General features: G+C 39.3%; 1 protein-coding gene across 1 annotated transcript in view; it reads left to right on the top strand.

Moving 5' to 3' along the window:
- The first annotated feature begins 16,501 nt into the window (after window positions 1–16,501).
- DECR1 (2,4-dienoyl-CoA reductase 1) overlaps window positions 16,502–25,617 on the top strand; it is a 50,813-nt gene continuing 41,697 nt past the window's right edge. Inside the window, exon 1 of the mRNA XM_019925158.3 lies at window positions 16,502–16,596. Within this exon, the coding sequence (XP_019780717.2) occupies window positions 16,546–16,596 (51 nt within the window). The 5' untranslated portion in view covers window positions 16,502–16,545. The remainder of the gene's footprint in view (window positions 16,597–25,617) is intronic.

Genomic DNA, 25,617 nt, shown 5'->3' on the forward strand with positions numbered 1-25,617 from the left:
CAATCCTCAAAATGTTTGAGCATTCCCTCTTCCTCAGTGTATGGTTTCCCGAGGGAATGGCCATAGGTCCTTTCGAGGAAGGACTGAGGGTGGGGTGGGCATGGACGGGGAAATCATTACCATATATTCTCACCAAAGTGTTACAGGGTGCTTCCTCCTGGCAATCCTGCCTCTCCTTCAGTAAATGGGTTCTGGATTGGTAAACTGGCTCAAGTTAGAAAACTGGGTAAGAGACTGACTTTTTATTGAGACTGCTGCTCTCAGCCTTATGTCACCCATCCTTGATTTCTTGTCATTGTATAGATTGAGCATGCCCTTGTTAGCTAACCTCTATCTTTCCCCCTAGGGATGCCGTATTCTATTAATCATCTTCAGAGGTCAGGATCTCTGACTGTCACTCCTATTTTGCCACTCATTTGGATACGTGTAGTGGTACCTTTCTGATGGTGAAGTGCTGCCACCTGGCTTCTACTGTTTCAGGATTCTGTTAGCCTTGTTGTTTATATGTGAACCCAGTTCTGTAACGACATCTTTTATCACTCCCCATGACCTACGAGGAGAGCCACCACTGAGCTTCTCAGTGATGCTGGTGCCCCTCTCACCAGAGAATTCCTAGTCACTTTGATAAATAGAGCATCTGTATTGGAATACTGGCATGCCTACTTCTCTGAGCATTTTGCTCCTTACATCTTCCATCTGCCATGACAATTCTTCCATTTCTACTTCTCTTCGTGTGGGCCACCACTTTCTTCAAGCTTCTAAGAGCCATCATGGAAGAATGATAGTCATATTTCCTAGGGTCCTTGATAGTATTAAATCCTCTCTCCCTGGAGAGTGCTGCCAAATCAATAAACTCTCCCTTGTGCAAATTTATTTTCCATCTGCTCCCTGTTTAGCAATTTCAGAATACAGTCTCATAAGCACTCTTCTTGTTCCTGCTGGTACATGTTGGTGAGGTCCTGCAGCTCCATCACTATAAGGTCACTTTTTCCCTTTTCAGAGCAAGTCCTTCCCTAGCTGGCTTTTGCTATAACTTTGTCCTGTTTATGTCTGATTACCAGAAGGACAGATTGAGTAGTCTCAGAGTGATTAAGGAAAACTTAACTGTTGCTTGGCAACAATATATGTCTGTTAATCAGAGTTGAGAAATATTAAAAAGATGGGACACAATGCGGGTAGAATTTAAGATTGGTAGCAAATTGGTCTGCTCATTGTTCCATGCTCCTTGCTTCGTGTAGTTTGCTGGCATCTCCTCTTACCTCTGTTCTGTTATAAACAAACTCTCTTAGATCTTTAAAGTCTTCATGGAAAATTCCCTCTACATCTTGCCTTAAATGAAACATGGCTCTCTCCCTAGGTCACAGCTTCCTTCCATGAGTTCTAGGATAGTCATTCCAATACCTCTCCCACTGACATGCACCATATTTATTGGCCAATAGAATTACTATTTCCCCCTAAACTTTCATTTCCATTTTAAGATATTCATCTTCCCTGCCTTGCAAAATCTCTTCTAGGTCAGGATTATTTCATATGACTACCCACCCTCTATACCCCTTTTATTGTTACTAACTGCAGGTATGTCCATGTCATTTGCCCATATTCATTGAGGACATTGCCATCTATATGAGAGTTTTCTTCTCCATCCCAACTCCTGCCATCATTCTCAAGTAATTGTAAGACACAGCTGGACAACATATTCTACCAACTAGGCTCACATTTCTTTGACTTTCAGCTCCTGTGACTTTCATTTCTGCTTCAAACATACTACCCCTTTGATGGTCAGTTTTAGCTCTTTATATCACCAGAATCTTCTCCAGCTTTAATATCCAACTTTCTGACTGGAGCTGCTTGGCCTTCTCGCTTTCTTATATGTTCACTCCCATTACACCTGCTGTTTAGCTTCTTCCAGGTATCCAGCCACTTGAGCCCTCCACTTTACCCAGGTTATCTGTATCCTTCTATCCTCCATCATATGCAGGATAGACACCAGGATCTGAGCTTGAACTACTTTTACTCTTAGCTCATCTCTCAGTACTGAGAATAGCTCTCAGAATAACTTTTACTCTCCGAGCTTTCAACTCTCACTTTCAGCTCTATAGCTCACTTTTCTATGAACCCTAACAACCCCTCAGTCATGAGTCAATCATACAGTAACATTCTAGACTGAAGCTTCTGGATAAAATCTGCCTATCTTTGAAAACATGAAATGAATGCAAATTCATAAGCTCTAATATCAGTTGAACTACAGAGCATTATTCATCAGTCCCATTTCCTGTTTTTTTTTTAAATTTATTCCCTATAAACCTAAAGAGCTATTCCACAGCTTCGCAAATCTCCTCAAATCTGATCATCTCCTAGCCCCCTTCTAAGAATATGGTATCATACCTTACTGAGGAAATTGATGCAAGAACTTCCCTGCAATTTCTGTTCCTACTCTGCCTCTATCCCCATCATAAGACAAACTTCTTTTCTTTTAAAAGCTATACCTACATCTCATTCTTGCCTTCTTTTATTTTTTGGCCATGCTTCACAGTGTGTGGGATCTTAGTTCCCCAACCAGGGATCGAACCCATGGCCCCTGCATTAGAAGGGCAGAGTCTTAACCATTAGACCACCAGGGAAGTCCCTCATTCTTGCCTTCTTATCTCTTATTTCAGGGTGTGATTTGACCTTTCAGTTTGGGATCAAATTCTCCATTTGTACTTAACTTAAACCCATCTCCTCTCATTTCCACTAAGGTTTTGTTTTATGAGTTACCTCTTTATACTACATATCTTCAATTTCTTTGTTTGTTTTCTTCACATTATCATAAAAACATTTAAAAAAACTATCTTGTCTTCCCCCCAAATTCCATTAACTCTGCCATTATTTTATAACAAATGTTAAGCTAAAGCATAGGTTTAATAGAGCTAGGATTTAATTGTCTCAAGATCACAAACTAACTAAGGTAGCTCAGTCTCCTCTGACATATAAGTGGGATTAAATAATAGCTACGTTGAAGTATTATTGTTAGCATTAAATGAGATACTGTACTATGCATGGTAGATGTTAAACAAATATTAGTTCCTTTTCTTTCCTTCCTTTCTAGTTCCTTAAGGGTAGGGGCTGTGTCTAAGTCATTTCTGAGTCCCTACTGTATAAATCATTTTTATATCTCTAATATTTACCATAGTGATGGGCACAAACAGGTACATAAGTGTTTGTTGAACTTAACTGCTCATTGATGTCTTTTGAATATCTCATTGAATATCCCTCTTTCCAACCTTTACTTATATTGGAACTGTGAAGATAGATGGGGTGTGGGGGAATAAGAAGCATGTGGAGAAACAGTGTTGACTCAAGGTGTATCTTTATGATTCTGAGGATTATCTGATAATAAAGAACAATGAGTTATATTTTTTGTAGCCCAATCCTAATTCTATTTTACTAGAATTATTCTACTATAATGATTTTATATTTTTTGAGAATAAACAATTTAATTTCTATGTGACTAAATTGCTTTGTCTTTACATGGGAGTATAATAGTATATATGTTAATCTATGCATTATTAGTAACTTAATGAATTAATCTACTGGATTATAATTATCAAATTGGCTGTTTGACCAGAATTTATTTGTTAAAAAATTGGAAGTTAAAAGAATGCAAGACCCCAAGTTGCAAAATGTATGACTTGACTTTACAGAATGAGAACAAATAAGTCTACGTAATGGAAGCATGGGTTAGCTTTACTTCCAGAAGTCACTCAAGTCACCCTAAATGATTGCAAAGCACTTTAAAAATCTGAAGCTTAATAATCATCTAAAAGTGTAAATTAGATGAAGTACGTAAATACTAGAATACATAAGAGCTACTATTCTAAAGAAAGTCATATCTTATCAATTACTTTATGTTAACAGCACTTAACAATGACTTTCGTAGTACCATACCAGATGGTCTATAATAATTCTACCAAATCTCATTTATTTGTAAAACCACAGATTTTTAGACTACAAGTGATTTTAGAGATAATTTATACCAACACCCCAGTTTCATGGATGAGGAAAATAAAGCTGATAAAAATTTATTTGCACAGTAGCAGAAAGCCATTGTGCAGTAGAGTCATGACAAGAACAAACTTCTGCTTCTCAGTGCAGCTCTCTTTGGATCCCTTCAGCTGCAACCTGGACCAAATCCTTGGAGCCCTACCCTTGAGCAATCCCTGTGTAGTGCAGCCTGGGAAGTGAACACTGGATCAGAAACTAGAAGGAGGAACATTATCAACTGTTTCTTCTTTTTCTCAGACTCAGACATATACCTTTAAGGATGTTACAGGTCACATGTTCAGTACCTCTCACCTAAAATAAGCAGGACATCTGCTATTCTCTAGTAGTGAGATAGAAGCCAGGACTTCTTAGTCACTCTAATCCTTCTTCAAGACAATACTAAACAACCCTCTGGCCATTTCTGGAAGTCATGGTTCTTTAGTACCCCACAGTCCAGGCCCAAGCCTGGTGTGACTATATGGCTTTAGTACTGGGCATTGTTGGCTTTGCTCACTGAGTGGTTTGTTGCTGGGGGGCAGGGCATGACTAAAAACAAAATCTCCTGCTACCCCAGAAAACCTCTCCACAAAGATAAAAGAGAAAGGGAACAGCTTTATTATTGAATAAGCATAAACTGGAATTACAGGTGATCTGTTAAAGAGATTGCAAAGACAGAAAGAAATCTCATCCTTCTATATAATGTTGACAAAAATTTAATCAATAGTTGAGCTAAGAAAGAAATGGGAAATTTTATTTGAGCCAACCTGAGAATTATAACCTGGGAGACAGTCTTTCAGTAAGCTCTGAGGACTTTCCACACATTAGAGGTCAAAGCACAGTTATATAAATTTTTGAGACAAAGGGTTACACATCAAATGATGTATTGACTGTTTACACAATCCAGACTGCATGTACAAAGCAAGTAGTTGGTCATTATGACCCTTTACAGGATTAAGAAGGATGGTTGTCTCCTAAGGAGGTCTGGTTAATGCAGATGCACAATACACACTAAGGGGAATGGAGAAGGCCCAAATAGGTGGAAAAAAATTTATGATCAAATTTTTGTCCTGCCATAAAATGAATTTTATTTCATCAGTTTCCCCCTTTTGATCACTAATCTTTTGAGAGAAAGCATTGAGTGATCAAATATTTGGTCCCTTGATGATAGGGTGATTGCTTATCTGCCCTGGGTCCATCATGTCCCTTGATGTCAGGTCTTAATAGCCTGGTTCTTTTTTTCCTTTTAGGCGTTGTACTAGTAAGAACTAATGTCAATTCCAAGTTGTCCAATAGGATTTACACCAATTTTATCTTGCATGTGCATTGTGCATGTTCATTAATTTATAGAGAACTATAGATGTAATCAATAATTTCAAGTTGTTTATATATCATTCTTAGTAGGAGTAGGTGATGCATAGTGTGAAAGGCAAAAAAATTATCACTTTATGAGTTACACAAACTGTAATCAAATTGACGGTATAAGTAACAATGTCATTTAGTAAGGGTTTAAGCCAAGACCCTCCTAAACCAAACCATTTCCTTAGTATTACCCCTAAACTGGGAAGAGGATCATTCAGAGTGGCAATATGATTTTTCATATGTGTCATAAGATGAGTTACAATAAAAGACTCATCAGGTATAAAAGCACAACATTCAGTATCTATTATAGCACAAGTTCCTCCTTGGGAAGCAGTTAGAATATTGAGGACCATGTGATTCTGATCTTCATGGAGACTTCTGAATTGAGCAAGATAATGACTTGATTACTATTATTCAAAGCTTGCTGAGTAAATTTTGTTAAAGCCTCTATGTGATTAATGCCATCTTCTATTCCAAGTGATGGAACAAATATTGTAACCAAATGGTCATACTGTTGGAAAACTGATTGAATACAGAATGCTCACATTAAAGGCAGATTGGCAGGAGCTGTTTCCACCTACCTGTAGGTGACCTTGAGCCCAAGGAGGAAATACATTTGGTTCATAAACAAAAGTTTACTAAAGTAATACAGGCCTGGCTTAGCATCTTGAGTCAGCTGTCTACTTCAGATGTCATCTTCTTGTTCTGGTCTGATAGTGCTGGTCTTAAGTTAGTCAGGTGTCAGAAACAGGAGTTGCACTTCATTCAGGAGAATAAGAGGCCTGATATGGTCCCTTCCATCAGGGCTGTAAAGAATCCTTTATCTGATGTTTTTTTCAGTATGCATAATCTCCTGGTCATGGGGCATCTGATCTTCATCCAAATATAGATTACTGTGATAAGCTTCAGAAACAAACTTTACAATAATGTAACATAGCAATAAGGAGCCATTTGAGAACTGAGTCTTATGCAGTAAATACAAATAACCTCAAAGACAACAACACTAGAACTTCTTTTTAAACCACACTAGAACTTAATGTCCACCGAAACATAATCTTTTCTCTCTAAAATACAGAAAGTTTTAACAGATTACTTAAAAGGTTAAGAAACTTTACAATCTGTTATCAAAAGCAGATTAGCATCCTAAGAAAACTTTGCCCTCTTAACAGAGAAAACACCAAGTTCAGATTTTACACCATCTAACCTTTAATATTAAAATTAATTTACTCAATTAAATTTATTCTAATCTTAGCAAATCCTGACATAGAATTCTTTTCTAAAGATTCTTTCATTTTCTTTCTCACACACCTTCTACAACTTTCTATATCCATATTAATTTGTCCCTTATTTCCTTTCCCATTTAGAAATAACCAGCTTTAGGACAAAAATTACTTTCTTTTCCCTTAAGAAAACTCATTTCCAATCCTTATACCTTCTTTTTCCTTGCATACAAAGATGTTTTCCTTGTTAATTTTTAGTAGTTTTAATTACATATTTTAATTAGAATTCTTAACTTTAAAACCTTATTGTCTCAAACTAACAGGCAAGTAATTATGAACTGTTTATTTGTCATACAAGCACTTCCTGATTGGCAAACTTAGGAATATATTCTATAACCTAATTTCTTTCCTCAGTGAGGCACAATATATATCTAAAGAACCCAAATATCTTTAGTTTTTCTCTAATAAGAAGACAAAGGTATGTAAACTTAGACTTGTTTAGCAATTAAAGTTCCAGTACATTATTTGGAATGATCTGGATATTCAATGAATTCCCATCATTTAACTTAATTTAGCAGTTTTAAGTTACCAAAAAATCTGCAGAAACTATTTTAAGTAGACAGTCCTTAAAAGAGAAACTATTTTAAGTATACAGAAACTATTTTAAGTAGACAGTTCTATTTTAATTAGAGAGTCCCATCATTTAAATTAATTTAGCAGTTTCAAGTTACCAAAAAATCTGGAGAAACTATTTTAAGTAGACAGTCCTAAAACATCATTATTCCTAGAGTTCACTTAAAAATCTCTTACCTCATTTATATTTAATGTACTTTAAAGTTTCATCACATCAAGTTAATGTTCTTGCTGACAAATTTTGCAACAGGAATGATAAGAACTTATTTGACTTGTAGTAAACCTAGGTACCATAAAAGTATTGATATTACACTTAATGTTGATGACTCTAAAGACACGTCTATATTAATTAAAACAACACACTTAAACTTGTTTTCATTCATTAAAGTTAATCTTAGATCATGTGACACTGAAATTCATTTGGATTAGTTTCTTTTATATTTCTGAGTTTTTATATAAGCACTTAATTTCCTTTCAGCCAAGTAAATAGAGTTCTTTTATAAATTAATTTTAGCAATACCATATATCTAAAACACACCTATGTAGATACATACAAACACACAGACACAGAGACCCCATAGTTCCTATAACAAAATTTCAGCCATGAATCAGGTACAATAATATAAAACCCACCAGTTACAAAAGAGATTGGATTCAAATTGGGTTTCTGGCAGATGGAACAAATCAAGGTCATTTGTTTAGATGGCTAAATCCTTTTTGCTATTATTTATTGAGAAGACACTTAAGATGTGTATTTGTTCTTGACAAGTCAAGTTCCAAATTAACTATCTCCCTTTTGTTTTTTTCTTTCCCTAAGAGTTACCATCCTGAAATTTGCATTTTAAAAAGATGGTCTACCTAAGAGTTCCTAAAGAAGACCAGATATATGACTTTATATCTCAAAGGCATAAGAGAGGAAATGCAAGTTCCCCTTAGGAGGAAATTTTGTTCCCTTAAAGCCAGAATTTATTTTTTCAATACTTACAAGCCACTTAAGGGGAGGTTTATCCCCACTAAGGGGATAAATAGGGGAGGTTTGTGGAGTGGTAAAAGGATTGGTGGGCTTTGGATTGTTTCTGGAGACACACATATGGTCCCGTAAAGACTAGACTTATAAAACAAGGACAGCTGTTTTTAATTCCTCAAAGGATTGAGTGGCCACTTAAATTATATCGAAGGGCTGACATACTTTTTCAGCTATGTTGGATTGTTTTTGTTTCCCTCCTCCCTCCTTTAGCTTAGGGGAGAAGGCCAAAGGAAAAAAAGAAATCCAATCAGGCCCTCAACATTAGCTATGGTTCTGTTAGACTGGTAGCTTCCCCTCTTGGTAATCCATTTACAAAAACATTCGCGGATTCTCCCTGGGTTTAAAAAATTCTTTAACTATGGCCCTCAGTTTGGCCTTTGATCTGAAGAGGCTCACCTAGAGCCTCAGGTGGTCCCATTCTTAAAGGTAACCATTCAATAGTCTCTTCATAGTGGAAAGGCAATTCAGAGGATTACTAGAATGAGGACTCAAATAAAGGGGGACAGAGGGGAACAGTAATTACATCAGTCTTGAAGTCTTTTGTTTTAGGTACCTTTTATATCAATCTTTCATTAGCCTTCTACAACAAATCCTTCAATGAGGCCACTTTGGAATTTTGAAACCTGTGGGGGCTTCTGCACACCAATTAAAATAAATACAATGTTTTAAGATGAGAGGTCTCTAAAATTTTAACAGTTTAGAAGTCTTTCTAATTCAAAGAATCCAAGAAGCTAGCCCTACACGTATTTTCTCCTACTATTCTAATTTTAGAAAAGAGAAAAACTATTACCACTCTTGTTTCCAGTAGATCCTGCAGACAGAGATCCAGCAGACTGGTTGCCATGGTAAGAACTTACCTTCCACTGGCTTTCTTTAACTGTGAACACAAAGTTCAGTTTTGGAGTGCCTAAAGAACCCTATCTTGGCCATTTCAGGGTGGGATTTCCTTTAATACCCAAATAAGTAAGTACTTGCAAGTATACATAAACCCAGCTGGTATTCCCCTGGGTGGCTATCTTCCCAGGAACTGTTTGGCCTTTGAGAAACAATTTTACATTAATAATTTGGTAATCTAATTCAGATATTAGATCTGATCTGAACAACTTTCTGAGGACAGTGTGGTAGATTGGATGTGTGCTTCCTCTGAGTCTAGCTCCCCAAGGAGTTGCCTTTGGGTTGGTTCAACTCTTTTACGTGTCTCAGTTTCTCCCTCTGACAGTCTGAAACCACTGTGGGTGCTTGGAGCACTGGATGATCAGTCCTTATCTCGTGCATCTCTGGAAGAGCAGTATTTACTTAATGATTATAGTGGGGTTCTCTGTGGGGACCTCACTGCACATCGTGAGGATTGATCTTCCACTATGTTCTTAGTCACCTAAGAACACCTTGTGGCTGGAAGGAGCAAATTCCCCTTGTTCTTCAGAGCTGAATGATTCAATCTTTCATACCACTAACAAAAGTTTTGTTCTGAACATATATCAAATTGTTTTGTCAATTTAAGTCAAATTTAAAAAACCCAGCCACCTATGTGTCCCTGAATCTCCTGCCCAGATCCCCCTAGGTTCCTGCCTTAGAAATGCACTGGTGCCCCTTAAGATTCCAAGTCTTAAGTAAAAACAGCTCAAATAAAAATTTAGAATCATCACTTAAAATCAATGAGATCCAGATATCAGGAGAACTCACCAGAACACCTGAGGAGTACTGAGAAGCTGGTGGGGCTCAATGGGCCTATGCTGGTACCAAGTGACAGTCTGGGGTAGACTCCAGGTGTCCTCAGGTGGGTATCTCTGATATCCTGCCAACCATACCATGCATATGTCAATGAAAAAATTAATCAATAGTTGATCTAAGACAGAAAGGGAAAATTTTATTTGAGCCAACTTGAGGATTATAACCCAGGAGACAGTCTTTCAAATAGCTCCGAGGACTATTTTACCCATTAGAGATCAAAGCACAGTTATATTAGTTTTTGAGACAAAGGGTTACATGTCAAATTACATATTGACCATTTATACAATCCAGATCTAAATGTACAAAACAAGTAGTAGGCCATCATAACCCCTTACAAGATTAAGAAGAAAGGTTATCTCCTGAGGAGCTATTGAGTAGTAGATCATCCTGACCCTTTACAAGATTGAGAAGGAATGTTGGGGATTCCCTGGTGGTCCAGTGGTTAAGAACCTGCCTTCCAATGTAGGGGACATGTGTTTGATCCCTGATTGGGGAACTAGGATTCTACATGCCGTGGGGCAACTAAGCCCGCTTACTCTAGAGCAGGGGTCCCCAACCCCCGGACTGTGGACTGCTACCAGTCCATAGCCTAATAGGAAGCGGGCTGCACAGCAGGAGATGAGCAGTGGGCAAGCGAGCAAAGCTTCATTGCTTCATGTGTCGCTCCGCATTGCTTGCCTTACTGCCTGAACCATTCCCCCCATTGCTCCCGTTACTGCCTGATCCATCCCCCCCAAATCTGTGGAAAAATTGCCTTCTATGAAACCAGTCCCTGGTGCCAAAAAAATTGGGGACCGCTGCTCTAGGGCCCGTGCACCACAACTAGAGAGCCCATGTGATGCAACTACTGAGCCCACGTGCCACAACTAGAGAGCTCACATGCTCTGGAGCCTGTGCGCTGTGGAGCCCACGCACCACAACTAGAGAGAAGCCTGTGTACTGCAACGAAGAGTCTGCCAGCTGCAACTAAGACCCAATGCAGCTAAAAATAAACAAATACTTTAAAATATATATATGGTTAAAAAAAAAAAAGACGGAATGTTATCTCCTAAGGAGGTCTGGTTAATGCAGATACACAATACACATTAAAGGGGAGGGAGGAGGCTTATATAGGCAGATAAAAATTTTATGTTTAAATTTTTTCTGCCTTTCCATAAAATATTAAACCTTCCCACAGAAACTAGGAGATGGGGTACTCTCTTTCTTGATAATTACGTTTCTAAGAAATGGCCCCCAGGTCTCTGAGAAAGACATTGCTGGATTGTAAAGCTATCAAGAAGTTTATTTAGCTTTATAAAAAATATTTACATACATTGCAAAGAGAAAGAGAAAGAATTTACAATTATAAGTTTTCTAAAGTAAATGCTCTAAAAAAAGGGAGATAACAGAGTTTTTCCCCTTATTTTCAACAGGGAGAATTGTCTATTATTTTTAATTTGTATCCCCATTACAGTACCAAACTAAGTGGGACTGATCACCCTCTTCAACCTCTTCCCCTTGAGCAGAAGCTGTGAGGCATAATTTTGTACAAACAGAACTTGGTAAACTTATTTTGGACACTATATGTTAGGTTTTTGTAAAACTCTCTAACAAAAGTTTAAAAAGCATTGAATGTAATTTCTAGACAATAATTCTTGAGCAGGAATTTTGTAAGTTTTTTTCCTTTTTTTCCCTCCCTTGGAGTAGTTTATCTTCTGGGTAATAATCTTGTTGAACCTGCTTAACAGTAAGAGACTGTGATTGCATGGGAAAAGAAAAAATCATTATATAATGATGCCAGGGGTTTCCCCCTAATCCTGGGTTAACAATTGCCTTTGTCGATGTGCATGATAACAGTGAGTGTTTACTGGCTCTTTTCTATATGCCAGGCCCTATTCTAAGTGCTTTAAATATGTTATTTCATTTAAACCTGTATAGAACCTTACAAAATAAACACTCTTCTTATCTGTACTTTACGGATAAGAAAATCAAACAGAGTTCATAACTTGCTACACATTAGGCATCTAGTGAGACCTGTAGCTTGGCTTGAACCTCAGCAGTCTGACTCCCATATTTACACCCTACTAGCAATGGCTGCGAGCTGGGCCCCAGAGCCAGACAGGTCTGGGCTCACATACTATCATTGTTAGCTGGGAAGTTTGCCTAATTGTTCTGTGCCTCAGTTTTTCAAATGGGGATAATAATAGTACAAACCTGTGAATGAAAAATGTTGCCTGCCATATCAGTAAACAAAGGATGTTACAGCCATAAAGCCATCACATTACAGCCACCCCTTACAGTGAGCCCTGAGGGAACTCAGGATGGAAACAGGCTGCCCACTGCCCAGCCCTCAGCTGCTGTAGCCACCGACGGTGCATCCTGAGAGGACTCAGGATGGGAAAGAACAGCATACTGATCCTGGTTGGTTAGGGCGCAAATCAAAGGAATGATTTCAGTAAGCCCAGACTCTTGCATCTTCCCATACATAGAAAAGTGCTAAATTCCTTAACTTGAGATGTCTGGTTTTCTTTAATTAACAGCAATCTTCTGAAGTTCCTACTACCTGGTCTTTGTTGCAAAAACTCCTATATACCCTGGCTCCTCCCTTACCCCTTTGGAGCAGTCTCTCAGAGCTATCTGAGAGGCTGTGTCCTGGCTTAAGTCCTCAGTTTTGTCTGCCAAATAAAACATAATTCTCAACTTTTAGGTTTTGTGTTTTGTTTTTTTCAGTCGACAACCTCATGAAAGCTCATGAGGATTACTGATATGTGTGCACAGGATGCTGAAGAGTTTGACAAAGAGAAAAACGTTGAGAGATATTAGCTTTCATTAATAATATATCCTCAGTCATTGAAGTCAAACCCCATGGCTCCAGCCTAATTGAAATAACTCACTGAATTTGGAAAGGTCTCTTTGAGCCCCCAGTCTATTCCTTGGTAGTGACTGTCAATGCTACAAGTTCTCTAAATTATATTTATGGTACTGGCTTTAGAAATGGCAACAGTCTCAGTGCTTACAAATTCATGCAACAAATGTTTCTTGAGGGCTATGTTACCAGTCATTTGCTAGATATGGGAGATAGAAAGATAGTAAATAAAAAAGACACTCACCCCCACACCTCCCCTCTAATACATAAAAGAGAGATGCAACTGCAACTGTGACAAGAGCTACAAAAGGGAAATTCAGGGCTCTGTGAAAATGTAGAACAAGGTGGAACAAGTAAACTTCAGGTCCCCTCACTTGCACAATCCTTCCAAGGACACAGAGGCATTTATGTTTTAGTAAAAGTTGCAAGATATCTTAACATTTGTGGTTAAAATAACTTTTCATTCCACTTCTGTTTGTCAAAACTCCTCTCCTGTTGGATGATGTTGGGGTGACCACCAGCAGTTGGGGGATTTGCTAAGAGGAAGTTGAATTGGGGATAGCTTAGACTTGGACTAAATGAGAAATATTTTGTGATTAGTTGTCTCTTCTGTATAGGTGTAAGTAAATTTTAGTTGTACTGCTATAGGACTATCTTCCAGAAATATACTTTCTCTGTACCTTGTGACATCCATGTCTAGGCCAGAGGTGGTATTGAGATATAGATGTGTCCCATGGTGTCCAGTCCTGGAAGAATATGAGGATTGAAGGAGAAGCAAAGTTTGAAATGTTTGAAGTGTATGGAATAAGAAGTTAGTATCAACTGTGTAAAATTGTAAGCAGAGGATATGGTTTCATGGATGCAGTCATAACGGAAGTTTTCCTTTGTCAGAAATATTCAGCAATACAGTATTTACTATTATGATGCACCATACTTTTTGTGTGTGTATGATGGGAATTGGACACAATAGAATTTATCAGAATTTCTGTCTATGCAGGATACAAATCTGTAGCAGTCCTATAAACAGCAAGTCTGTATATGTGTGCAGTCACATGATTTAGCACCCAAACTTCCTACTCCCTCTATAGAAAATGTGCTTACAAAATCTTTGATATATGAGGAGGCGATCAAAGATAATGCAGCCAAAAAAATGTAGGGGAAAAGTGTAAATAGTGGTATGGTAATTAAGCATTTAAGTAATTAAACATACTACCTTACTTTTCTGGATTGTATGAAATGTGTGATATTACAGATTTTTTTGACATTTGTAATTTGTTATGATTTCTTCTTACATTCTAAATTAATATTCATTTTTGTACCTAATTTGGTATTCTTTTTTCTTAAAGAAGGCTCCCAAAAGTGTGTAAGTATCAGATATCACCAAACTTGGATGCAGCTCTAGCAGGGAGACCTACACTAGTCCAGAGTCAAGGTAACTTTCTGAGAAAATGACTTTGAAGCTGACTTTTGATGTTGGGGGTCAGAGGCAGCCACACTAAGATGGTAGTGTATTTATGTGTGTGTATGTGGGATGGGGATGGGAGGGAGAAAGTGTGAGGAACTGGGGTGCAGATGCTAAGGCTGAACAATGAGGAAGGATGGCAGAAGTCATGGTGTGTTTTTAGGCCCTGCAATTTCAAGAAAAATTAAAAATTAAAAAAATTTAATATGATCATTTCTTTTGTGTCACATTCAAGACAGGTGCAGTGTATATGAATTTTCAACCCCATATTCAGGAGTGAAAGTAATATCATTTTATTTTATTTAAGTCCCATTCTTAGTCCTCATCCATCCATCCATGATTGTGGGAAATTCAACCTTACTCATCCTTAGAGTCCTGTTCTTTTCCTTCACTCTCAAGATCATGAGAAGGTGGGCTTTCTCTGAGGTATGTGTGTTAGTCCGTTCATGCTGCTATAACAAAATACCATTGACTGGGTGGTTTATAAGCAACAGAAATGTATTGCTCGCAGCTCTGGAGGCTGGAAGTCCCAGATCAGTGTGCCAACAGAGAGTCCCCTTCTGGTTTGCAACTGCTGACTTCTCATTGTAATACCATCGCTTTGGGGGTCATGATTTCAACATATGAATTTTGGGGGAACACAGATATTCACTTCATAGCAGCATGTGCTCTCCATCTTCTCCCAGAGTTTCCCTGTGGCATTGGTCTAACTGCCCACATTGTTAGTTAACTGGATAACTCACCCTGTATTGTCTGCCTCCCTTTCTTACTGGTATTCCAAAGTTCCCCAGTGAGTCACTTGTAGTGGATCTTCTTCTCAGGATCTGCTTTGGAGGAACCCAAACTGAGACAATGAGTTAATACTGTAAGCGCACTGTCAATGCCCTCCAGCCAAAGACCACCAGGGACACATCTACAGTTGAACCAGTTGGGTTTATTTATTTTTTTGCATCAAGGTAGGACACACACCATGGGATATCATGGAGTGTCTCTGAAAAAGTGTGTCAGAAAGGACCTATTATAGTATTTGGACTTGGATGGTTTGGGAGATGGTCTAAGGAAGTGGGATTGGATACTGTCAGAAAGCACAGGCCATTCTATGAAGGAGGATCTCAATAAATCTTACCTATAGTGAGGGGAGACTAAAATGAAGTTAAAGTTGTAACTGGTAAAGAAATAGCCACTCATCTGGGCCAAGAGCTGGGTTGTCAGGTACTTGTGGGTGACAACCGGAAACTTGTTTTTGTCTGTGCTTACACAAAATTGTGAAGTGGACTTGCTTTGTCTCACCTTCTGATCTCAGAGTAAACTTGTCTGAGGTTGGTATTCTGTGAGATGGTTTATGTCTAACAGATTAGCATGGTCTACCTGTGAATGCCAGGCCAGGTTCCGAAAGTCCAGTCCTGGTCTGCTTTTTAAATTTCTCAGCACTTAGAAAATGCAAGGCACTTAGTAAACTCTCAATGTCACATACCAGTCACCAGTCTGAAGTTAGGGCTTCACAAGCAACCTCTTTTAATCTTAACAATAATCTTGAGTTAGGTATGAATTATATTCACATTTTAGAAGTGAGGAAGAAATGTGATCTGTGCTTATGCAGGATGTCAACAGGTACATTACATTAAGATGAAGAATGATAAACAAGAGATCTGCCCTTAATTCTGAAGTGAATATTATTAATCCCTTAGAGAGAAAAAGCAAAAGCAGGAGGGTCAGAGCCCCGCTGTCTCTCGGCGATAAGATAAAAGTCGATGTGTCCTTGGAAACATCAAAGCTGCCCGGAATCTGCAACTTTTATTAGATTTCAGCCACTTCCCCTTAGGAATATGGAGGCTGTCTTAAATATATTATTATTCTGATGATGTGTGGTTCAGCTTGGACTTAAACATGCACTTCAGGAGTAGACATAAATTACTGAAAAGGCATTAGCACTCCGGCAGTGTATACATGCCTTTTGTTTCTGCAGTCTTTAAAACTTTTCTGGCACAGTAATTCGTCCACCAACACAAGGACATATAAACCGCCATTACCAGCCCTATAAAAAACAATCGGGACAACAAAGGGAAAGACAGCAAGGAAAAGCGTGAGAGAGGCAAAGCGAGGCAGCGCCCTGGGGTTCAGACCCGGGTGGAAACGCGCCAGGCCCCTCGGCCTCCAGGGCCCGCCCGCTCCCAGCCCAGCCCCCATAGCTCTAGGATTTCTGGCCCGCCCCCTGCATTTCCGGCCAGAAGTTGGGAGGCTCTACATGGCGCTGCTAAGCCGTGTCCTCTTTGTTTGGGGCCGCGGTCCTCGGCGGGTAAGGCGGTGCTGGAAGGGCCGAGGGTCCTGCGCTCTCCCCGCAGACGCCCTGTCCGGGGGACTAGCGGAGCGAAGCGCAGAGCGTGGACTCGCGTTACCGGGGCGCTAGGAGCGAGGACAGGGTATCTCGCGGAGAGAGGACAGAGGACTGGGGTTTCTGGGGAATCTCGCGAGGAGCGGGAACCCGGGGACTGGGATGAAGTGGGAAGGTCGCCTTGGGTTGCTGTCGGAGGAAGTCCTGGTGTATGTTTGTGTTTGGGGTGGGGATGGGGGTGGGGAGGGCACGCCGTGGTTCTCACTGGTTCCCATTCCTAGTAGTTTCAAAGTTGTGTGTAAGTAGAAAGAGAGGACGCTGTACACACCGGCCTTTAGAGCTCTGAGTGGGAGAGGGACGGGGTGGGGAGTGGGGCCCAGCGGAAGCATTGGCCTTATCTGTAGTTTTTTATTTTTTAATGAAGGAATTCTTTCAATTTTTAGTCCAGTTAAACATTAATACAAACATATTCACATAAAAAACTTCCCTTCCTAGAGATAATGCTGGGCGAGCTGCATCTCAGGCTGGCTTCCACCACTTTCACCCTCATAATTTTGTTTTGTTTTGTCAACATCTCTCCACTAGACCAATAATCAGAATAAAGTGTGCAAGAGAAGACAGCTGGAGGGGGGAAGAAAGAGAAAGGAAAATAAAAAAGTCATATCCAAGACAGCCCCTTCCCCCAACTAAATTAAAAAAAAAAATCTTAGTGAGCTAAACTAAACGAAACCAGAGTTCACAATTTCCTTAGCCAGGTAGAAAAATTAATCTGCCAATTGTGAAAAAACTTTTTTTTCAGTTAGAATGGGCAGCCATGGTTTTCTTTTTTGAAAAACATGGACAAATTGCAAATGTTGAACACAAGGAAATGGTATAATGAGTCTCTGAAGTAAGAAAGAACTACCTTTTAAAAAGTGAAATTTGTTCAAGGCTAGGGTTTTGTTGATACTGTTTTCTCTTATAAAGATTTAGGTTCTAGGTTATTGTAAAAGAAAGCTACATTTTCAGATCCCTTCTTAACTCTCTCATTTGAATCCTACAAAGACTCTGTGAAGAAGAAAAGTCTTCAGAGAATTTTTTTTTAAAAACACAAATCATTAGGCTTGTAGTAATAAGGTCACAGAGACTGTATCCCTGCTCTTCTGACACCATTAGACAATACAGCATGAGAGGGAGAAAATGAACTCATTTAAAAATTAACTGTAATCTGACAGTTGTGAAATTCCTTTGCTTAAGAAAAATGGAAGTTTTGAGGATGGGGGTTTGAAGGCAAGGGAGGCCCTTATAGGTGGTGTTTCTCTCCTCCCTGGCACATGCAGGCTTGGGTGTGAATTACTGGGAAAGGAAAAGTCTTCACATCTGTTAAGTGGGAGATTGTTGCAGGCAGCATAATGTTTCTGTGAGCAAATACAAGTTTTTTCAGTTAAAGCCCCTGATTTGAATATTTTAGTTACCAAGAAACTGAGAAATGTTTCATTTGTCATACATCCTATTTATGAAGTGCTGTATTGTGCTGGTAGCTAGTAGGGTTCAGTTCAGTGCAGCGTTTAATGAGAACTGGCTCTGTGCCTGCCCTGGGGATGCAAAGGTTAAAAAAAAAGTATGAAACTTGCTCTCAGTTTTTTTTAAAATAAATTTATTTATTTATTTATTTATTTATGACTGCGTTGGGTCTTTGTTGCGGTGTGAGGGCTTCGCATTGCACTGGCTTCTCTTTTTGCGGAGCACAGGCTCTAGGCACACGGGCTTCGGTAATTGTGGCACATGGGCTCAGTAGTTGTGGCTCGTGGACTCTGGAGTGCAGGCTCAGTAGTTGTGGCACACGGGCTTAGTTGCTCCATGGCACGTGGCATCTTCCCGGATCAGGGCTCAAACCCGTGTCCCCTGCCTTGGCAGGCGATTCTTAACCACTGCGCCACCAGGGAAGTCCCGCTTTCAGTTTTAATGAGGAAAACATTCACTCATTCAGTAGTTTATCAAGAAATGCTAATTAAGTGCCTACAAAGTGTTGGGCGTTCTTTGGCGATCCTTACTTGAAAAGTATCTCTACTGTCCTTGAGCTAATAGCCTCATGTGTATTTTTCAAGTTATGGATAATAACTCATGAATGGACCTTGAAATAATTTAGTGGAACAAAATGAGTTTAAGAAAAATAAAGTGGAATGGAGTAGAAAATAAAGTGGAATAGAGTAGAAAACCTAATGTAGTAAGGTTAAGTTTACTTTGTGAAACTTTTTTTTTTAAATTTACTGTTCTTCCTTTCATAAATTCATTCTTTGTATCTGTGGTGCACATTGCTTTTTCTTTTTCTTTTTCCTTTTTTTAATCAAGAGTAAAAACTACTATTTTTATAAAAATGATACCTGGCCAATATGAATTCAAGTAATAAATATAGTTAAATTAAAACAAGCAAAGTAACACATGTTCCCAAACTGGCCACCCAGAAATAACTGGGGTTAACATTTCGCTAACATCATTCCAGGCATCTTGTTTGTGCTGGTAAAAGGATGGGTAGATAGGCATAATTTTGCTTGGATGTATCACATTTATTTTTCCCATTGAACTTCATCAACATTGTTTCATTGTTTTCTGATGCTGATTATTGTCAAGAAGAAGTGTAAGGCCAGCTGTTTTTTTTTTCCTCCTGTTTGTGTTTTGAGTTTTCTTTCTTTCCTCCCTCCCTCCCTCTCTCCCCCTTTCTTTCCTTTCCTTTCCTTTTCTTTTTTTCTCTCTTTCATTTTTCTATCCAGAAAGCCTAAGAAATCTTTCTTTACCCATCTCAGAATTTCAGAATATAAGCTTCCTGGAGGCAAGGGTTTTCATGTGATTTGTTCACCTGGGCTGTATGCCCAGGTCTAGAGTAGTTCATAGCACAGAGTAAATATGGAATATCTGTCACACGACTTAATGCATGTACTGTGTTTTGTATAGGGCATATTTCTTACTAGATCTTCATTCAGAATATGTCTGAAAAATGATATTCTAGTGGGTCATCACCAGACATCAACAGACTGAAAATGCAGATGTTTATTAGAATGCATATATGAACAAAGCAGTGTGTGCCTAGAGGAGGCAGGGAAGGCTTCAGGGAGGAGGTGGGCTCCTAGAGCTCACTTTTGAAGGAGTTGCAGTGTACAGGATCCCAAAGGTAATCTAGATGTAAGGAATAGCATGTATCAAGAAGTGAAGGAGCATGACCTATTTTTAAAAATTCAAGTGTTTTGGCATTGTGGACTTTGCAAAGTATTGGAGTCAGAGAGAAGTTCATGGAGATGAGACGGGACAGGTTGCTGGGGGACCAGGGCATGGTGGGCTTCACTTATTTATGTGGCAAATTGAGCATTTACTATATGTTAGGCACTGTACTAGGGATATGAGCATGAGAAAAAGAGCTGATTCCTGCTCTCAGGAAGCTTAAGAATCTAGTAACATTATAGTTTATTATGGTATGTGTTATTTTTTTGCTGTATGCGGGCCTCTCACTGTTGTGGCCTCTCCCGTTGCGCAGCACAGGCTCCGGACGCGCAGGCTCAGCGGCCATGGCTCACGGGCCCAGCCGCTCCGCGGCATGTGGGATCTTCCCGGACCGGGGCACGAACCCGTGTCCCCCGCATTGGCAGGCGGATTCTCAACCACTGTGCCACCAGGGAAGCCCATGATGAGTGTTCTTGATCTTAGAGGGGGTACAAATAAATAGCATCCCTCTTCTCCCATCTGAAAAACCAGAGTAAAGATGGAGGCCAAAGTACCACTTGTTACAGTTTGATTTTAGAGCCAGTGCTAACTGGATTTCCTGAATTAGGCAGACTTATCATCTGAGGAGGAACATTTGCTTTCTGAGGGCAGCTAGCTCCCAAGAGGGAGAAGGTTTAAGAAGGACTACTCATGCCCAATTATTCTCTCAAAATTTGCTGGTCAGATAAACCATTTCCAGGGGGACAGGGTGACTAAGGGGGCAAAAAGAAGCCTGGAGTTTAACTCAGCTCCCCTCCTGGAGGGAAATGAAACATCAGGATTAGGGAAGAAACATTTCCCATCCACAGTGGGAGAAGTGTACAGTTTTAAGGAGTATAGGGGCTTCCCTGGTGGCGCAGTGGTTAAGAATCCACCTGCCAATGCAGGCAACACAGGTTTGAGCCCTGGTCTGGGAAAATTGCACATGCCACGGAGCAACTAAGCCCAGCAGCTAAGCCCGTGCGCCACAACTACTGAGCCTGTGCTCTAGAGCCCGTGAGCCACAACTACTGAAGCCCACGCACCTAGAGCCCGTGCTCTGCATCAAGAGAAGCTACCGCAACGAGAAGCCCATGCACTGCACCAAAGAGTAGACCCCGCTTGCCGCAACTAGAGAAAGCCTGTGTGCAGCAATGAAGACCCAATGCAGCCAAAAATAAAATAAATAAAATAAATAAATTTAAAAAATCACTTTAAGGAGTATAATTTTTGGGTTTTACATATAAGCTGGGACCTGAAGGATTAGTAGAAGTTAGTCAGGGGGAGAAGTAAGAGTAAGAAAGTTCTAGGCAGGAGAGTGGCCTATGTGAAGGCCCAGACTAGATTATAGGTAGCAAGTAAGGAGGCAGGTGGTGAGAGACAGGCTAGGGAGCAGCCTGTGAGCCATATTAAGGAGTGAGAGCTTTGTTCTGAAGGCCTGGAAATAGGGGTGAGAATGGAGGCAACCTGGGTAATCTTCTCTCCAGATGAGAGGCCATGGTGGCTTCAACTAAGGAATGGCAGTACATGAGAGACTTGAAGTCTGGTGATATTTAAGAGATATATTGAGAGGTCTTGGTGATTGGTGGTAGCGGGTGAGGAAGGAAGATTGGGCCATGCTGAGGAAGTGAATGGCACCATCAGAATTGTGAGCAGGAAAGTATTATCATCAGGTGAGACTTGAGATGGGGATACTAGAGTGCAAGTATAAGTGGTAAGGGTCAGAACTAAGGGCGGTTGTTGGAGCTATTTAGGACTAAAATGAACCGAACTTAGTGGTTTGGGTATGTGATGTGAGATGAAGCCCAGATTTCTATTTTTGACCCCTGAGCTAAGGGAAATGTTACTCTCTGAGAGAGAGCATTTATGAGAAGGAGCCAGAGGGAAGAGAGGGGTAAGTGATATATCTTGAACATGTTAAAGCGCCTCTAGGACTTCCAAGCTGGTATACAGATAATTTGATTAAGTTACAGAGATGGCGGTGAGAATGATAATGCTGTTGGGAGTGTTAGGGAAGCCTCAGCCTTGAACGATGAATGTTGAGTGATGGTGGGGATCAATTTGTTTTTGTTTTTTTGGTGGGGATCAATTTGTATAAAGGTAGAGAGGTGGAAACAATTTGTGTTTGGGGAACCCTGCATATTTTGTTTTTTTGAGTATAAATTTCAAGGTGGAAAAGCAGAGGGAGATGAGGCTGGAGAGATGGACAAGAGCCAGGTCGTAATGACTTGCTGTGCTGGGTGAAGCTAAGGAATCTGGGCTTTATACAGGGAGTCATATAAGATCCTTATACAAGGATCTTAAGGGTAGAAGTACCATGAGCAGGTTTGCAGTACTCTGGAGCACAGCATTGCAGATATGTTGGAGTAAAGGGAGACTGGAGGACAGAGACCACATAATGGATGATGTAGCATAGGCCCTTAGTATTTGTGAATGATGGAAGATAGGGACCTTTGAACTCAGGCAGTGGACGGAGAGTAAAGATACTGACTGGGGAGGTAAAATACATGGGACTTGGAGAGGGATGGAATATATTAGGTGAAGAGAAAGAGGATGTGAAGGAGTCACTAGAGGGAATCACATCGATGAATGGTAGCCTCAGAACTCAAATATTAATGTGAAGAAATTTCAAAACAAACTCCCTTCCAAAACTATAACGCTAACTTCGTAATGTTAAAAAAAATCTAGATCTCAGATTATTCCCCACAGGTCATTATAAAGCACATCAAAAAAAGGAGGGGAATTCTAAAGTTAGCCAGGGTTTCCTAGAGCTCATATTAGAAGGCATTTCATTGGTGTTTGGCAACCCTTACTTCTTAAAGAAAATTCCAGGTAGAAAATAATCAATCTTAGCTGTCCTATAGTCTCTTCCTAAGATGATAACTTACTTTAAGATTAGAAATGCCTGCGTAAGTATAAGTAAGTTAAGAGTAAGGGGACAGCTATACTTTGATCCCTTCCAGCATGGGGAAACTCCCACATTGCATTGCATCTAAAACAGTGATAGAACTGTAGGCTTTCACAGTTTGTGAAATGATGTTGCTGTTTAGCTTTAGCCCTGATTTATTTTATTCTCTGTGCTTCAAAATTTTATTTCCAACTGCAGATTAGATATCTCCACCGGAATAGTCCACAGGCATCCCAGGTGGAGCATTTCTAATACAGAACTGGTTATCTTCAGTTCTCCACCTTGAATCTTTTCGTGTCAGCCCAGTCATTTCAGTAACAGCATCACTCCACATGTAGCTATTTAAACTAGAAAACTCTGTCATCTTCATCTCTTCCCTTGCTCACCATTTCCAGTTGGTTGGCTTCTGAGTTCAGGCTAATCAACATGTTAAATATTGTGGTAAATGTTGTCTTGATTTCTGCTGTCCTCATTATTTCTCACTTAGACTAATGCCTTTTGTCTGACTCATATCTGTTTCCTTCTAGCTCACAGTTAAATCTTATTCTTTCCAAAACACAAAGGCAATGCAAAAAGTAGCAGAGGTATTGAGGTGAAGGTGAGAGAAGTGGAAAAGGCTCTATCTGCCAAATGGCCTTGATCAAAGGGAGAGACCTCTTTGTCTGCTTTTAGTGAAATAGGTCAATGTGTTGCTGAGGTTGGACTTTGAGGCAAGAAGAAATAATTGGATTAGGCAATATTAGGTACAATAGTAATTCACTATATCCTCATTTTCTGGGACCTTCCCATCTGCAAGTAATTTTATTTGCTAACTTCTTACCCCTTCTATGCTGGCATCCAGTCTAAATCATCATCTCTTGCCTGGCCTGGCATAAAAACATTATACTTACTCTCCCTGCTTCCAGTCTTGCCTCCTACATTCCATTCTCAACTTAGTAGCCAGAACAATTCTCTAAAAACTTAAGGCAGCTCATGTCAATCCACTGCTCAAAACTTTGGAGAGTTTCCCACTTGACTTGAGTATAATTGTAAGTGGTTGACTCAGCCTGTGTGATCCAGTCCCCTTTACCTCATTGACTTTACCTCCTGTCCCTCTTTCTCTTCCCTCCTTCTACTTCAGCCACACTCGCCCTCTGATTCTTTCTAATGTGCTAGGCATGCTTCCTTCTCAGGGCCTTTGCTTTTAGTTTTCCCTCTGCCTGAAAGGACCGTGCAACTCATCCCCTCACTCCCTTTAGGTCTTTGCTCAGATGTCACCTCGGTGAGACCTTTGCTGACCACTCTATTTAAAATAGCAACACTCTACCCATATTCTATGCCGTATCTTTCCCACAGCAACATACTAGCTTTTAATATACTCTATTTCACTTAATTTATCTTCCCTCCCCCCCAAAGATAATCTCTCTTAGGGTAGAATATTGTACCTGTTTTGCTCACTGCTGTATTGCCATTGCCTAGAACAGTGTCTGGAGCATAGCAAATGCTCAGTAAAAACATGCTAAAGATAAATAAAATGAGTTAACACAATAATCATAATATCATGTTTATCTCTAATACTTTTTCATACAAGCAAATTCCCAAATCAGAACAAACCCTTTACAAGGGTTTGTTATGCTATGTTGTAACCTGTTACATTGTAGACACTTATTAGGAATTTTTATTTCAAATGTGATTATTTTTACCTTTATAACCTTTCCTCTATGAGGTTGAGAAAATGTTTTAAAATAATAAGAAAAGAAAGTTTATATGCAAATATCTTGCTTAATTTATCTTTCATAAAGTACCAGATAAAATTCCCTATACAAATCAATACTAAATAAATAAAAATTCATCTTAGTGTTGGGAAATTAGGACACATTTTTTCTTTATTACTAGGTAACGATAAACTCACCAGCCTACTTGTGCAAATTTCCTGATTCATCATCTTAATGTAATAGTTCTGGAGTTGGTGGCAGCCTTAAGTAAAACTGCCATTTATGCAGAGAAAGATTATTGTAAGTTGCTTGGATTATCATGCTTTGGCTAAAGGGTACCAAAAAATGCTTTGTCAACACGAAGGTAAATGAAATATAATGACTGGCATGGAGGATTACCAGATTTGCAAATTTATCTTTCACAATTATTTTATACATGTTTTCAAATTTTATCTTTCACTAACTTTTTTCCCTGGTTAAAAAATCAAATCATATTTATTGAATAGATTTTGAAATTACTAAGAACCAATCAAACTAACAAAAAGAACAAATAATCTTCCATGATCCCATCACCTAGACATACATAGTAACTGTGAAAGGTAATGAATGGACTCTGAAGTCAGACACATCTTCGATTTGAATCTTTACTACTTATTATTATTTGTCTTTAAAAGTTAGTTACTTGACCTTTCTGTGCTTCAGTTTTCTCATCTATAAAATGGGAGTAACAATAGAATTTACCTTATAGGGTTGTTGAAAGTCCTTCATAGACCTGGCACATGGTTAATATTGAATCTACTACTAACTGTTGTTATTTTCTTCTAGTCTTTTTTCTAAGTATATATTTTTATTTATAGTTAAGAACATCCTGTATATTTCTTTTTTACTTAACATCATATTATAAGCATTTTCTTGTTAAATTTCTAGTTGATGAATAGCCTTATCCTAAATCAGTGACAACATTTCTATTTCCTTAGGGTAAATTGTAGATATCTCAGAACAACTAATGGCAGCCCATTTAACTTACAAGAATGCTCTAGCAGGAAATTATCGATTCTGGAGTTTTAATCTTATAACCATACCTGATGGGGAATATCAGATACCCGACTGGTGTGATCATTGAACTCAGTAGGAGCTCAGTGAGTAGAGGGAGGCAGTATACAAGGTCGT

This window comes from Tursiops truncatus, chromosome 17 (assembly GCF_011762595.2).
Source record: "Tursiops truncatus isolate mTurTru1 chromosome 17, mTurTru1.mat.Y, whole genome shotgun sequence".
NCBI lineage: Eukaryota > Metazoa > Chordata > Mammalia > Artiodactyla > Delphinidae > Tursiops > Tursiops truncatus.